This window comes from Salmo salar, chromosome ssa04, assembly GCF_905237065.1.
Source record: "Salmo salar chromosome ssa04, Ssal_v3.1, whole genome shotgun sequence".
Lineage (NCBI taxonomy): Eukaryota > Metazoa > Chordata > Actinopteri > Salmoniformes > Salmonidae > Salmo > Salmo salar.
This window is the reverse complement of record NC_059445.1, coordinates 89,919,509-89,935,735: the sequence shown is the minus strand read 5'-3', so window position 1 is coordinate 89,935,735 and position 16,227 is coordinate 89,919,509. Positions and strand designations below refer to the sequence as shown.

The following is a 16,227-nucleotide window of genomic DNA, read 5'->3' as shown; positions in this document are numbered from 1 at the left end:
TACTGTGTGTTACTCTGTGTGTTGCTCAGTGTGGTGTGTGTTGCTCAGTGCGGTGTGTGTTACTCTGTGTGTGTGTGTTGCTCAGTGCGGTGTGTGTTACTCTGTGTGTGTGTGTTGTGTGTGTTACTCTGTGTGTGTGTGTGTGTGTTGTGTGTGTTACTCTGTGTGTGTGTGTGTGTTGTGTGTGTTGCTCTGTGTGTTGCTCTGTGTGTTGCTCTGTGTGTGTGTTACTCTGTGTGTGTTACTCTGTGTGTGTGTGTGTGTGTGTGTGGTGTGTGTTACTCTGTGTGTGTGTGTGTGTGGTGTGTGTTACTCTGTGTGTGTGTTGCTCAGTGTGTGTTACTCTGTGTGTGTGTGTTGTGTGTGTTACTCTGTGTGTGTGTGTTGCTCAGTGTGGTGTGTGTTGTCGGTCTCTCTCAGCCTCCCTAGAAGCTCCTGCAGCTCCTCCATGTTGTGATTCTTGTCTTCCAGCAGCTCATAACGCAGACTGGAGATATCCTGCTTAATCTCTTTCAGCTCACCTACACACACACACACACACACACACACACACACACACACACACACACACAGACCACACAGTTCACGTTGAGTAAAGTTTCAAAACTATTCGGCATTGCTTCTGACTGAGGTGTGTGTGTGTGTGTGTGTGTGTGTGTGTGTGTGTGTGTGTGTGTGTGTGTGTCACCTTCGTTGATCTCGTCATTTTCTTTGTCCGTCTGAGCTTTGATGATGTACCGTTTTATAAGGCGCTTCATGATCTTCTGCAACACACACACACACACACACACACACACACACACACACACACACACACACACACACACACACACACACACACACACACACACACACACACACTGAACAGATAAACTTACAAAATACACATTCATTATTGTAACCTGGTATTGTGAGTGAGTGAGTGGAGAGGGGAGGACGAATCCTCTTCAGTGATTTTCATAAAAATGTAAATAGTGAAACATTACATTTTTTTTAAATGAAAATATACTAAATACTGCATATTCACGTCACCAAATAATTGATTAAAACACACTGTTTTGCAAAGAAGGTCTACAGTAGCATCAACAGCACTCTGTAGGGTAACACCATGGTGTAGCCGGAGGACAGCTAGCTTCCGTCCTCCTCTGGGTGCATTGACTTCAATACAAAACCTAGGAGGCTCATGGTTCTCACCCCCCTTCCATAATTATGACAACTTCCAGAAGACGTCCTCTAACTTATCAGAGCTTTTGCAGCATGAACTGACATGTTGTCGACCCAATCAAAGGATCAGAGAGTGAATCTAGTACTGAAAACATAAGCTACAGCTAGCTAGCACTGCAGTGCATAAAATGTGGTGAGTAGTTGACTCAAAGAGAGAGAGAGGCAACAGTTGAACAGTTTTGAACAAATACATTTCTTAAAAAATAATTGAGAAGCAAGAAAAAGGGAGAGAGAGAGAGCTAGCTGTATTTCGTAATATTTTTTTACTTACTTTTACTTACGTAGCTACTTTAGCTAGCTAGCTAGTTTAGCCTAATCAAACATCCGGCTCAAACAGAGGAATGCAGATGATATTTATGAATTGCAGTCATCCAATATGTTAGAAATAAGGCCATGCTCATTAAAATAAAGAAATAATCCTCATTTTGAACGACTGGTTACCTCATATCTGGTGGGTCTCGGAGAGTTGCTGTATCCTGAAGCTTTACTGTCTCCCAGCTGAAACACACAGAGATACAGTATTAAATATTTATTACAATTAGTATATTAATACTGTTTAAATACCTATATCAATACGTATTACCGTAATTGGTAACACTTTACAATAAGGGTTATAATGATGTTATTAATGGTTATTTAATAATAAGGTTTATAATGATGTTATTAATGGTTATTTAATAATAAGGTTTATAATGATGTTATTAATGGTTATTTAATAATAAGGTTTATAATGATGTTATTAATGGTTATTTAATAATTTGTAAATGCATTAATAACCAGTGAAAAACAGATTACAACAGATCGGCAGTCAGCGCTTGCCTCCAGTTAACCATTTAGAAATGCACTTCCAAACGCAGTAATATGAACCCTTATGCATCATCAAGCAACCTTATTTTCTATAGTTTCACTGTTGAACATTATCTTTTCACATTTGGGTCCATTGTTGCTCTGCCCAAGGAACAAAATTGGTTGGTTTTCAGACCAACTCCTATGATGTGTTTTGCCCCACGTTTGAAACCCTGATGATGAATTGGTGAGCTTATTTATCCCAGTCTAATACCCTCTTATTAAAACCATGTATTATAAACATTATCCTTTACTACAGCCTTTGTTGGTGAGCCTATGGTGTTTTCCATTGCATCAAAACACTTTCATGTGCAAACTTAGAAGAAACAACATTTCAGGGTCAATGTTGTTTAATTTTCTATTGTACCATTCACTTAAATATTTTGACCTTTTATGCTCATGTCAACTAAAGTAACCTATTTTGTTTTAGCCAATTAGAAGCCTTGCTAAGCCATCATTGCTTCAAGAATTAGCCTAGTTTCGTCAGAGGAAGAGTTGGACAGCTTTGTTCCAAGATGACCTGAGGACTTGTTTTGTGACCTGGACTTCTCTTCAATTGCATGCAGGGTATTTTCCTCCATGGATTACAGCACGCAGGGCAGAGTTGCAAAGAAAAAGCCATGTCTCAGACTGGACAATTAAAAAGATTAAGATGGGCAAAAGAATACAGACACTAACAGAGGAACTCTGCCTAGAAGACCAGCATCCTGGAATCGCCTCTTCACTGTTGACATTGAGACTGTTAGGGATAGCCCCCTTTTTAATTGTTTTTGTTGCCTAAATGACATACCCAAATCTATCTGCCTGTAGCTCAGGCCCTGAAGCATGGATATGCATATTTATTTTTAAAATGTTTTTATTTCACCTTTATTTAACCAGGTAGACCAGTTGAGAACAAGTTCTCATTTACAACTGCGACCTGGCCAAGATAAAGCAAAGCAGTGCGACACAAACAACAACACAGAGTTACACATGGGATAAACAAACGTACAGTCAATAACACAATAGAAAAAGTCTATATACAGTGTGTTGAAATGGAGTAAGGAGGTAAGGCAATAAATAGACCATCGTGGCAAAGTAATTAGAATTTAGCAATTAACACTGGAGTGATAGATATGCAGATGAGGATGTGCAAGTAGAGATACTGGTGTGCAAAAGAGCAGAAAAAACTAATATGGGGATGAGGTAGTTGGATGGGATATTTACAGATGGGCTATGTACAGCAAAAATGATCGGTAAGCTGCTCTGACAGCTGACGCTTGAAGTTAGTGAGGGAGATATGAGTCTCCAGCTTCAGGGATTTTTGCAATTTGTTCCAGTCATTGGCAGCAGAGAACTGGAAGGAAAGGCGACCAAAGTAGGAATTGGCTTTGGGGGTGACCAGTGAGATATACCTGCTGGAGCATGTTGCTATGGTGACCAGTGAGCTGAAATAAGGAGGAACTTTACCTATCAAAGACTTGTAAATGACCTGGAGCCAGTGGGTTTAGCGATGAATATGAAGCGAGGGCCAGCCAACAAGAGCGTACAGGTCGCAGTGGTGGGTGGTATATGGGGCTTTGGTGACAAAACGGATGGCACTGTGATAGACTGCATCCAATTTGTTGAGTAGAGTGTTGGAGGACATTTTGTAGATGACATCGCCGAAGTCGAGGATCGGTAGGATAGTCAGTTTTACGAGGGTATGTTTGGCAGCATGAGTGAAGGAGGCTTAGTTGCGAAATAGTAAGCAGATTCAAGTTTTAATTTTGGATTGGAGATGCTTAATGTGAGTCTGGAAGGAGAGTTTACAGTCTAACCAGACACCTAGGTATTGGTAATTGTCCACTTATTCTAAGTCAGAACCGTCCAGAGTAGTGATGCTAGTCGGGCGGGTGGGCGCGGGCAGCGATCGGTTGAAGAGCATGCATTTAGTTTTACTAGCATTTAAGAGCAGTTGGAGGCCACGGAAGGAGTGTTGTATGATATTGAAGCTCGTCTGGAGGTTAGTTAACACAGTGTCCAAAGAAGGGCCAGAAGTATACAGAATGGTGTCGTCTGCGTAGAGGTGGATCAGAGAATCACCAGCAGCAAGAGCGACATCATTGATGTATACAGAGAAATGATTCGGCCAAAGAATTGAACCCTGTGGTTCCCCCATAGAGACTGCCAGAGGTCCGGACAACACGCTCTTGGTACCATTTTAAAGGAAACACTTGAAGGTTGTGTAAATGTGAATTGAATGTAGGAGATTTTCCGATTTTTTGATTTTCACAGATTCCTTTCTTTGCAAATTGAACGAGTGGAAATACACAATCAAACGTGTATGCTATATGGACCATTTTAGGATATGAAAAAGGATTTTATCTAACAAAACAACACTTCATGTTATCTCTGGGACCCTTTGGATGATAAAACAGAGCAAGATTTCAGAATGTAAGTACACATTCACCTTCAGAGGTGAATTTATCAAACCTATCACTGTGAAAAAAAGTGTTTTGTTGTTTGGAGCTCTCATCAAACAATAGCATGGCATTTTCTCGCAGTAAATCGGACAGTGCAGCCGATGTAAGACCCTCACATGTACCGACATTTGTTGTTTCTCTAAAATCTTTGATCGTGACAAGGCGCTGTATGACTTACAACTGTCCCGTTGATGACTTGTGAGGTGTCTGTTTCTCAAAATAGACACACTAATGTACTGGTCATCTTGCTCAGTTGTGCACCGGGGCCTCCCACTCCTCTTTATACTCTGGTTAGAGCCAGTTTGCACTGTTCTGTGAAGGGAGTAGTACACAGCGTTGTACCAGATCTTCAGTTTCTTGGCAATTTCTCGCATGGAATAGCCTTCATTTCCCAGAACAAGAATAGACTGACAAGTTTCAGAAGAAAGGTCTTTGTTTCTGGCCATTTTGAGCCTGTAATCGAACCCACAAACTCAGATGCTCCAGATACTCAACTAGTCTAAAGAAGGCCAGTTTTATTGCTTCTTTAATCAGAACAACAGTTTTCAGCTGTGCTAACATAATTGCAAAAGGCTTTTCTAATGATCAATTAGCCTTTTTAAAATATGAACTTGGATTAGCTAACACAACGTGCCATTGGAAAACAGGAGTGATGGTTGCTGATAATGGGCCTCTGTACGCCTATGTAGATATTCCATTAAAAATCAGCCGTTTCCAGCTACAATAGTCATTTACAACATTAACAATGTCAATAATGTATTTCTGATCAATTTGATGTTATATTCATGGACAAAATTTTTGCTTTTCTATCAAAAACATGGACATTTCTATGTGACCCCCCCTTCCCTCCCCCTGCAGTAATGTTATGACCACCGCTCCACCCCTCCTCCCCTCTCTGGACCAAGGCTTACTATGGGTCATAACTAGAGGCAGATACAGGCCCCAGGTCTACCATAGCTAGAGGCAGGACCCAGGTCTACCATCACTAGAGGCTGATACAGGACCCAGGTCTACCATCACTAGAGACAGGACCCAGGTCTACCATCACTAGAGGCTGATACAGGACCCAGGTCTACCATCACTAGAGACAGGACCCAGGTCTACCATCACTAGAGGCTGATACAGGACCCAGGTCTACCATCACTAGAGGCAGGACCCAGGTCTACCATCACTAGAGGCAGGACCCAGGTCTACCATCACTAGAGGCAGGACCCAGGTCTACCATCACTAGAGGCTGATACAGGACCCAGGTCTACCATCACTAGAGGCAGGACCCAGGTCTACCATCACTAGAGACAGGACCCAGGTCTACCATCACTAGAGACAGAACCCAGGTCTACCATCACTAGAGGCAGGACCCAGGTCTACCATCACTAGAGGCAGATACAGGACCCAGGTCTACCATCACTAGAGGTAGGACCCAGGTCTACCATCACTAGAGGCTGATACAGGACCCAGGTCTACCATCACTAGAGGCTGATACAGGACCCAGGTCTACCATCACTAGAGGCAGGACCCAGGTCTACCATCACTAGAAGCTGATACAGGACCCAGGTCTACCATCACTAGAGGCAGGACCCAGGTCTACCATCACTAGAGGCTGATACAGGACCCAGGTCTACCATCACTAGAGGCTGATACAGGACCCAGGTCTACCATCACTAGAGGCAGGACCCAGGTCTACCATCACTAGAGGCTGATACAGGACCCAGGTCTACCATCACTAGAGGCAGGACCCAGGTCTACCATCACTAGAGGCTGATACAGGACCCAGGTCTACCATCACTAGAGGTTGATACACGACCCAGGTCTACCATCACTAGAGGCTGATACAGGACCCAGGTCTAACATCACTAGAGACAGGACCCAGGTCTACCATCACTAGAGGCTGATACAGGACCCAGGTCTACCATCACTAGAGGCTGATACAGGACCCAGGTCTACCATCACTAGAGGCAGGACCCAGGTCTACCATCACTAGAGGCTGATACAGGACCCAGGTCTACCATCACTAGAGGTTGATACACGACCCAGGTCTACCATCACTAGAGGCTGATACAGGACCCAGGTCTACCATCACTAGAGACAGGACCCAGGTCTACCATCACTAGAGGCTGATACAGGACCCAGGTCTACCATCACTAGATACAGGACCCAGGTCTACCATCACTAGAGACAGGACCCAGGTCTACCATCACTAGAGGCTGATACAGGACCCAGGTCTACCATCACTAGAGGCAGGACCCAGGTCTACCATCACTAGAGGCTGATACAGGACCCAGGTCTACCATCACTAGAGGTTGATACACGACCCAGGTCTACCATCACTAGAGGCTGATACAGGACCCAGGTCTACCATCACTAGAGACAGGACCCAGGTCTACCATCACTAGAGGCTGATACAGGACCCAGGTCTACCATCACTAGATACAGGACCCAGGTCTACCATCACTAGAGACAGGACCCAGGTCTACCATCACTAGAGGCTGATACAGGACCCAGGTCTACCATCACTAGAGACAGGACCCAGGTCTACCATCACTAGAGGCAGGACCCAGGTCTACCATCACTAGAGGCTGATACAGGACCCTGGTCTACCATCACTAGAGACAGGACCCAGGTCTACCATCACTAGAGGCTGATACAGGACCCAGGTCTACCATCACTAGATACAGGACCCAGGTCTACCATCACTAGAGGCAGGACCCAGGTCTACCATCACTAGAGGCAGGACCCAGGTCTACCATCACTAGAGACAGGACCCAGGTCTACCATCACTAGAGGCAGGACCCAGGTCTACCATCACTAGAGGCAGGACCCAGGTCTACCATCACTAGAGACTGATACAGGACCCAGGTCTACCATCACTAGAGACAGGACCCAGGTCTACCATCACTAGAGGCTGATACAGGACCCAGGTCTACCATCACTAGAGACTGATACAGGACCCAGGTCTACCATCACTAGAGACAGGACCCAGGTCTACCATCACTAGATACAGGACCCAGGTCTACCATCACTAGAGGCAGGACCCAGGTCTACCATCACTAGAGACAGGACCCAGGTCTACCATCACTAGAGGCTGATACAGGACCCAGGTCTACCATCACTAGAGACAGGACCCAGGTCTACCATCACTAGAGACAGGACCCAGGTCTACCATCACTAGAGGCTGATACAGGACCCAGGTCTACCATCACTAGATACAGGACCCAGGTCTACCATCACTAGATACAGGACCCAGGTCTACCATCACTAGAGACAGGACCCAGGTCAACCATCACTAGAGGCTGATACAGGACCCAGGTCTACCATCACTAGATACAGGACCCAGGTCTACCATCACTAGATACAGGACCCAGGTCTACCATCACTAGATACAGGACCCAGGTCTACCATCACTAGAGACAGGACCCAGGTCTACCATCACTAGAGGCTGATACAGGACCCAGGTCTACCATCACTAGAGGCTGATACAGGACCCAGGTCTACCATCACTAGAGGCAGGACCCAGGTCTACCATCACTAGAGGCTGATACAGGACCCAGGTCTACCATCACTAGAGGCAGGACCCAGGTCTACCATCACTAGAGGCTGATACAGGACCCAGGTCTACCATCACTAGAGGTTGATACACGACCCAGGTCTACCATCACTAGAGGCTGATACAGGACCCAGGTCTAACATCACTAGAGACAGGACCCAGGTCTACCATCACTAGAGGCTGATACAGGACCCAGGTCTACCATCACTAGAGGCTGATACAGGACCCAGGTCTACCATCACTAGAGGCAGGACCCAGGTCTACCATCACTAGAGGCTGATACAGGACCCAGGTCTACCATCACTAGAGGTTGATACACGACCCAGGTCTACCATCACTAGAGGCTGATACAGGACCCAGGTCTACCATCACTAGAGACAGGACCCAGGTCTACCATCACTAGAGGCTGATACAGGACCCAGGTCTACCATCACTAGATACAGGACCCAGGTCTACCATCACTAGAGACAGGACCCAGGTCTACCATCACTAGAGGCTGATACAGGACCCAGGTCTACCATCACTAGAGGCAGGACCCAGGTCTACCATCACTAGAGGCTGATACAGGACCCAGGTCTACCATCACTAGAGGTTGATACACGACCCAGGTCTACCATCACTAGAGGCTGATACAGGACCCAGGTCTACCATCACTAGAGACAGGACCCAGGTCTACCATCACTAGAGGCTGATACAGGACCCAGGTCTACCATCACTAGATACAGGACCCAGGTCTACCATCACTAGAGACAGGACCCAGGTCTACCATCACTAGAGGCTGATACAGGACCCAGGTCTACCATCACTAGAGACAGGACCCAGGTCTACCATCACTAGAGGCAGGACCCAGGTCTACCATCACTAGAGGCTGATACAGGACCCTGGTCTACCATCACTAGAGACAGGACCCAGGTCTACCATCACTAGAGGCTGATACAGGACCCAGGTCTACCATCACTAGATACAGGACCCAGGTCTACCATCACTAGAGGCAGGACCCAGGTCTACCATCACTAGAGGCAGGACCCAGGTCTACCATCACTAGAGACAGGACCCAGGTCTACCATCACTAGAGGCAGGACCCAGGTCTACCATCACTAGAGGCAGGACCCAGGTCTACCATCACTAGAGACTGATACAGGACCCAGGTCTACCATCACTAGAGACAGGACCCAGGTCTACCATCACTAGAGGCTGATACAGGACCCAGGTCTACCATCACTAGAGACTGATACAGGACCCAGGTCTACCATCACTAGAGACAGGACCCAGGTCTACCATCACTAGATACAGGACCCAGGTCTACCATCACTAGAGGCAGGACCCAGGTCTACCATCACTAGAGACAGGACCCAGGTCTACCATCACTAGAGGCTGATACAGGACCCAGGTCTACCATCACTAGAGACAGGACCCAGGTCTACCATCACTAGAGACAGGACCCAGGTCTACCATCACTAGAGGCTGATACAGGACCCAGGTCTACCATCACTAGATACAGGACCCAGGTCTACCATCACTAGATACAGGACCCAGGTCTGCCATCACTAGAGACAGGACCCAGGTCAACCATCACTAGAGGCTGATACAGGACCCAGGTCTACCATCACTAGATACAGGACCCAGGTCTACCATCACTAGATACAGGACCCAGGTCTACCATCACTAGATACAGGACCCAGGTCTACCATCACTAGAGACAGGACCCAGGTCTACCATCACTAGAGGCTGATACAGGACCCAGGTCTACCATCACTAGAGGCAGATACAGGACCCAGGTCTACCATCACTAGAGACAGGACCCAGGTCTACCATCACTAGATACAGGACCCAGGTCTACCATCACTAGAGACAGGACCCAGGTCTACCATCACTAGAGGCTGATACAGGACCCAGGTCTACCATCACTAGAGGCAGATACAGGACCCAGGTCTACCATCACTAGAGGCTGATACAGGACCCAGGTCTACCATCACTAGAGGCTGATACAGGACCCAGGTCTACCATCACTAGAGGCTGATACAGGACCCAGGTCTACCATCACTAGAGGCAGGACCCAGGTCTACCATCACTAGAGGCTGATACAGGACCCAGGTCTACCATCACTAGAGACAGGACCCAGGTCTACCATCACTAGAGACAGGACCCAGGTCTACCATCACTAGATACAGGACCCAGGTCTACCATCACTAGAGGCTGATACAGGACCCAGGTCTACCATCACTAGAGGCTGAAACAGGACCCAGGTCTACCATCACTAGAGACAGGACCCAGGTCTACCATCACTAGAGACAGGACCCAGGTCTACCATCACTAGAGGCTGATACAGGACCCAGGTCTACCATCACTAGAGGCTGATACATGACCCAGGTCTACCATCCCTAGAGGCTGATACAGGACCCAGGTCTACCATCACTAGAGACAGGACCCAGGTCTACCATCACTAGATACAGGACCCAGGTCTACCATCACTAGATACAGGACCCAGGTCTACCATCACTAGAGACAGGACCCAGGTCTACCATCACTAGAGGCTGATACAGGACCCAGGTCTACCATCACTAGAGGCAGATACAGGACCCAGGTCTACCATCACTAGAGACAGGACCCAGGTCTACCATCACTAGATACAGGACCCAGGTCTACCATCACTAGAGGCAGATACAGGACCCAGGTCTACCATCACTAGAGACAGGACCCAGGTCTACCATCACTAGAGGCAGATACAGGACCCAGGTCTACCATCACTAGAGGCTGATACAGGACCCAGGTCTACCATCACTAGAGGCAGGACCCAGGTCTACCATCACTAGAGGCATGACCCAGGTCTACCATCACTAGAGGCTGATACAGGACCCAGGTCTACCATCACTAGAGGCAGGACCCAGGTCTACCATCACTAGAGGCTGATACAGGACCCAGGTCTACCATCACTAGAGGCTGATATAGGACCCAGGTCTACCATCACTAGAGACAGGACCCAGGTCTACCATCACTAGAGACAGGACCCAGGTCTACCATCACTAGATACAGGACCCAGGTCTACCATCACTAGAGGCTGATACAGGACCCAGGTCTACCATCACTAGAGACAGGACCCAGGTCTACCATCACTAGAGACAGGACCCAGGTCTACCATCACTAGAGGCTGATACAGGACCCAGGTCTACCATCACTAGAGGCTGATACAGGACCCAGGTCTACCATCCCTAGAGGCTGATACAGGACCCAGGTCTACCATCACTAGAGACAGGACCCAGGTCTACCATCACTAGAGGCAGGACCCAGGTCTACCATCACTAGATACAGGACCCAGGTCTACCATCACTAGATACAGGACCCAGGTCTACCATCACTAGAGGCTGATACAGGACCCAAGTCTACCATCACTAGATACAGGACCCAGGTCTACCATCACTAGATACAGGACCCAGGTCTACCATCACTAGAGGCTGATACAGGACCCAGGTCTACCATCACTAGAGGCAGGACCCAGGTCTACCATCACTAGAGGCAGGACCCAGGTCTACCATCACTAGATACAGGACCCAGGTCTACCATCACTAGATACAGGACCCAGGTCTACCATCACTAGAGACTGATACAGGACCCAGGTCTACCATCACTAGAGGCAGGACCCAGGTCTACCATCACTAGATACAGGACCCAGGTCTACCATCACTAGCGGCAGGACCCAGGTCTACCATCACTAGAGGCAGGACCCAGGTCTACCATCACTAGAGACAGGACCCAGGTCTACCATCACTAGAGGCAGGACCCAGGTCTACCATCACTAGAGGCAGGACCCAGGTCTACCATCACTAGAGGCTGATACAGGACCCAGGTCTACCATCACTAGAGGCTGATACAGGACCCAGGTCTACCATCACTAGAGACAGGACCCAGGTCTACCATCACTAGATACAGGACCCAGGTCTACCATCACTAGAGGCAGGACCCAGGTCTACCATCACTAGAGACAGGACCCAGGTCTATCATCACTAGAGGCTGATACAGGACCCAGGTCTACCATCACTAGAGACAGGACCCAGGTCTACCATCACTAGAGACAGGACCCAGGTCTACCATCACTAGAGGCTGATACAGGACCCAGGTCTACCATCACTAGAGGCAGATACAGGACCCAGGTCTACCATCACTAGAGACAGGACCCAGGTCTACCATCACTAGATACAGGACCCAGGTCTACCATCACTAGAGGCAGATACAGGACCCAGGTCTACCATCACTAGAGACAGGACCCAGGTCTACCATCACTAGAGGCTGATACAGGACCCAGGTCTACCATCACTAGAGGCTGATACAGGACCCAGGTCTACCATCACTAGAGGCTGATACAGGACCCAGGTCTACCATCACTAGAGGCTGATACAGGACCCAGGTCTACCATCACTAGAGGCAGGACCCAGGTCTACCATCACTAGAGTCGGGACCCAGGTCTACCATCACTAGAGACAGGACCCAGGTCTACCATCACTAGAGGCTGATACAGGACCCAGGTCTACCATCACTAGAGGCTGATACTGGACCCAGGTCTACCATCACTAGAGGCTGATACAGGACCCAGGTCTACCATCACTAGAGACAGGACCCAGGTCTACCATCACTAGAGGCTGATACAGGACCCAGGTCTACCATCACTAGAGGCTGATACAGGACCCAGGTCTACCATCACTAGAGACAGGACCCAGGTCTACCATCACTAGATACAGGACCCAGGTCTACCATCACTAGAGGCAGGACCCAGGTCTACCATCACTAGAGGCTGATACAGGACCCAGGTCTACCATCACTAGAGGCTGATACAGGACCCAGGTCTACCATCACTAGAGCCTGATACAGGACCCAGGTCTACCATCACTAGAGACAGGACCCAGGTCTACCATCACTAGAAGCTGATACAGGACCCAGGTCTACCATCACTAGAGACAGGACCCAGGTCTACCATCACTAGAGGCAGGACCCAGGTCTACCATCACTAGAGGCAGGATCCAGGTCTACCATCACTAGAGGCTGATACAGGACCCAGGTCTACCATCACTAGAGGCAGGACCCAGGTCTACCATCACTAGAGACAGGACCCAGGTCTACCATCACTAGAGACTGATACAGGACCCAGGTCTACCATCACTGGAGGCAGGACCCAGGTCTACCATCACTAGAGACAGGACCCAGGTCTACCATCACTAGAGGCTGATACAGGACCCAGGTCTACCATCACTAGAGGCTGATACAGGACCCAGGTCTACCATCACTAGAGGCTGATACAGGACCCAGGTCTACCATCACTAGAGGCTGATACAGGACCCAGGTCTACCATCACTAGAGGCAGGACCCAGATCTACCATCACTAGAGACAGGACCCAGGTCTACCATCACTAGAGACAGGACCCAGGTCTACCATCACTAGATACAGGACCCAGGTCTACCATCACTAGAGACAGGACCCAGGTCTACCATCACTAGATACAGGACCCAGGTCTACCATCACTAGAGGCAGGACCCAGGTCTACCATCACTAGAGGCTGATACAGGACCCAGGTCTACCATCACTAGAGACAGGACCCAGGTCTACCATCACTAGAGGCAGGACCCAGGTCTACCATCACTAGAGACTGATACAGTGAATGAACAGAGAGAAGTTTGGCTGTGTGTGGCTGTGTGTGGCTGTGTGTGGCTGTGTGTGTACCTGGTTGAGCTGTTCCCCATCAGGTGGCTGTGTGTGGCTGTGTGTGGCTGTGTGTGGCTGTGTGTGGCTGTGTGTGGCTGTGTGTAGCTGTGTGTGGCTGTGTGTGGCTGTGTGTGGCTGTGTGTGGCTGTGTGTGTACCTGGTTGTGCTGTTCCCCATCAGGTGGCTGTGTGTGGCTGTGTGTGGCTGTGTGTGGCTGTGTGTGGCTGTGTGTAGCTGTGTGTGGCTGTGTGTGGCTGTGTGTGGCTGTGTGTGGCTGTGTGTGGCTGTGTGTGGCTGTGTGTGGCTGTGTGTGGCTGTGTGTAGCTGTGTGTGGCTGTGTGTGGCTGTGTGTGGCTGTGTGTAGCTGTGTGTGGCTGTGTGTGGCTGTGTGTGGCTGTGTGTGGCTGTGTGTGGCTGTGTGTGGCTGTGTGTGGCTGTGTGTGGCTGTGTGTAGCTGTGTGTGGCTGTGTGTGGCTGTGTGTAGCTGTGTGTGGCTGTGTGTGGCTGTGTGTGGCTGTGTGTAGCTGTGTGTAGCTGTGTGTGGCTGTGTGTGGCTGTGTGTGGCTGTGTGTAGTTGTGTGTGGCTGTGTGTGGCTGTGTGTGGCTGTGTGTGGCTGTGTGTAGCTGTGTGTAGCTGTGTGTGGCTGTGTGTGGCTGTGTGTGGCTGTGTGTGGCTGTGTGTGGCTGTGTGTAGCTGTGTGTGGCTGTGTGTGGCTGTGTGTGGCTGTGTGTGGCTGTGTGTGGCTGTGTGTGGCTGTGTGTAGCTGTGTGTGGCTGTGTGTGGCTGTGTGTAGCTGTGTGTGGCTGTGTGTGGCTGTGTGTGGCTGTGTGTAGCTGTGTGTGGCTGTGTGTGTACCTGGTTGAGCTGTTCTCCATCAGGTGGCTGTGTGTGGCTGTGTAGCAGCAGCTCTCTAACAGCAGTGGCCAGGCCCAGCGTTGCTTTAGGACTAGGAACCAGGTTAAATGGGACAGGCAGGGTCCTGCCTTCCTCAAAGTAGGAGAACCACAGCTTGGCACGGGCAAACTTCCACTCCACATCAGAATCATCCTGTAAACAGGTGGAGAGAGGAGAGAGAGAGAGAGAGAGAAGGAAGGAGAGAGAGAGAGAGAGAGAGAGAGAGAGAGAGAGAGAGAGAGAGAGAGAGAGAGAGAGAGAGAGAGAGAGAGAGAGAGAGAGAGAGAGAGAAGAACAGAGAAGGAAGGAGAGAGAGAGAGAGCGAGAAGGAAGGTAAGAGAATGAAAGAGAGAGCGAGAGGAGAGAACAGAGATGGAGAGAGAGAGAAGAACAGAGAAGAAGAAGGAAGGAGAGAGTATTAAACAGGTTTAGGAGAGTGACTGATGAGACCTTCCAATGCCAGGGCCTCGATCCTGTGTGTGTTTCAAGTTTTATTTATCGTATGTATGGGATACACATGGTATACACCGTCCAATGAAATGCTTACTTCCGGGTTCCTTCTCAACAATGCAACAACAATAAGAAATAATACAAGATAAGAATAGGAACATAAAGTACATGGCTCGGTAGAATAAACATTTTAGCATCAGTATAATACAGGAAGGCACAATTTATAGTCCAATATTTACACGTTTTGGAACAGGGGAAAAGTTCGTATTAAGAGTCTGTTAACATCAGTAGTGGGGTAGGTGTGTGTGTGTGTGTGTGTGTGTACCTCTATCTCCTGGAAAGAGCTGTTTATCATAGCGATCAGCATGTTGAGCAGAACGATCACCATGGTAACGTTGTAAACACCATACAGCACGTAGCCGATGTTCTCAATGAACTTATGATTGTTGTTAATGACTACCGACTTCACCTCCGACAGGCCGAAGATCGCCCAGAACAGAGTCTTAAAGCTCTCCTCGAGACTGGAGGGGGAGGGGGAAGGGAGGGAGGGGGGGAGGGGAAGGGAGGGGAGGGAGAGGGAGAGGGGGAGGGAAGGGAGGGAGGGGTGGAGGGAGGGAGGGGGAGGGGAAGGGAAGGGAGGGAGAGGGGGAGGGAAGGGAGGGGGAGGGGGAGGGAAGGGAGGGGGAAGGGAAGGGAGGGGGAGGGAAGGGAGGGGGAGGGAGGGAGGAGGGGAGGGGAAGGAAGGGAGGGAGAGGGGGAGGGAAGGGAGGGGGAGGGGGAGGGAAGGGAGGGGGAAGGGAAGGGAGGGGGAGGGGGAGGGAAGGGAGGGGGATGGGGGGTGGAGGAAGGAAGGGGGTGGGGGAGGGAAGGGAGGTGGGGAGGGGCGAGGGGGGAGGGAAGGGAAATAGAAGGGAGAAGGGGGAAGTTATTTGAAGCAAAACTGGAAATAAAACATCATTAGAATGCAAATAAAGCCCTATGTAACAGACTGGGGTGAAACCATCTGTTAGCCTGCTGAGCTAAAGGAAGTTGTTACTGTGTGTGTTAATGTAATGCATCATTCTGCTTGGCCCCCTGGGTAGTAGGACTGTGTGTGTTAATGTTTACGTGGTAAAGGCATCGTTCTGCTTGG

General features: G+C 49.1%; 1 protein-coding gene across 1 annotated transcript in view; it reads right to left on the bottom strand.

Annotated features, from left to right (window-relative positions):
• Window positions 1-275: 275 nt before the first annotated feature.
• Window positions 276-16,227, bottom strand: part of LOC106604065 (short transient receptor potential channel 3) — a 72,083-nt gene continuing 56,131 nt past the window's right edge. The window contains exons 13-17 of the mRNA XM_045717507.1: window positions 15,421-15,616; window positions 14,607-14,798; window positions 1,666-1,722; window positions 689-764; window positions 276-521 (exon numbers count right to left, since the gene is read on the bottom strand). Coding sequence (XP_045573463.1) covers window positions 367-521; window positions 689-764; window positions 1,666-1,722; window positions 14,607-14,798; window positions 15,421-15,616 — 676 coding nt within the window. The 3' untranslated portion in view covers window positions 276-366. The remainder of the gene's footprint in view (window positions 522-688; window positions 765-1,665; window positions 1,723-14,606; window positions 14,799-15,420; window positions 15,617-16,227) is intronic.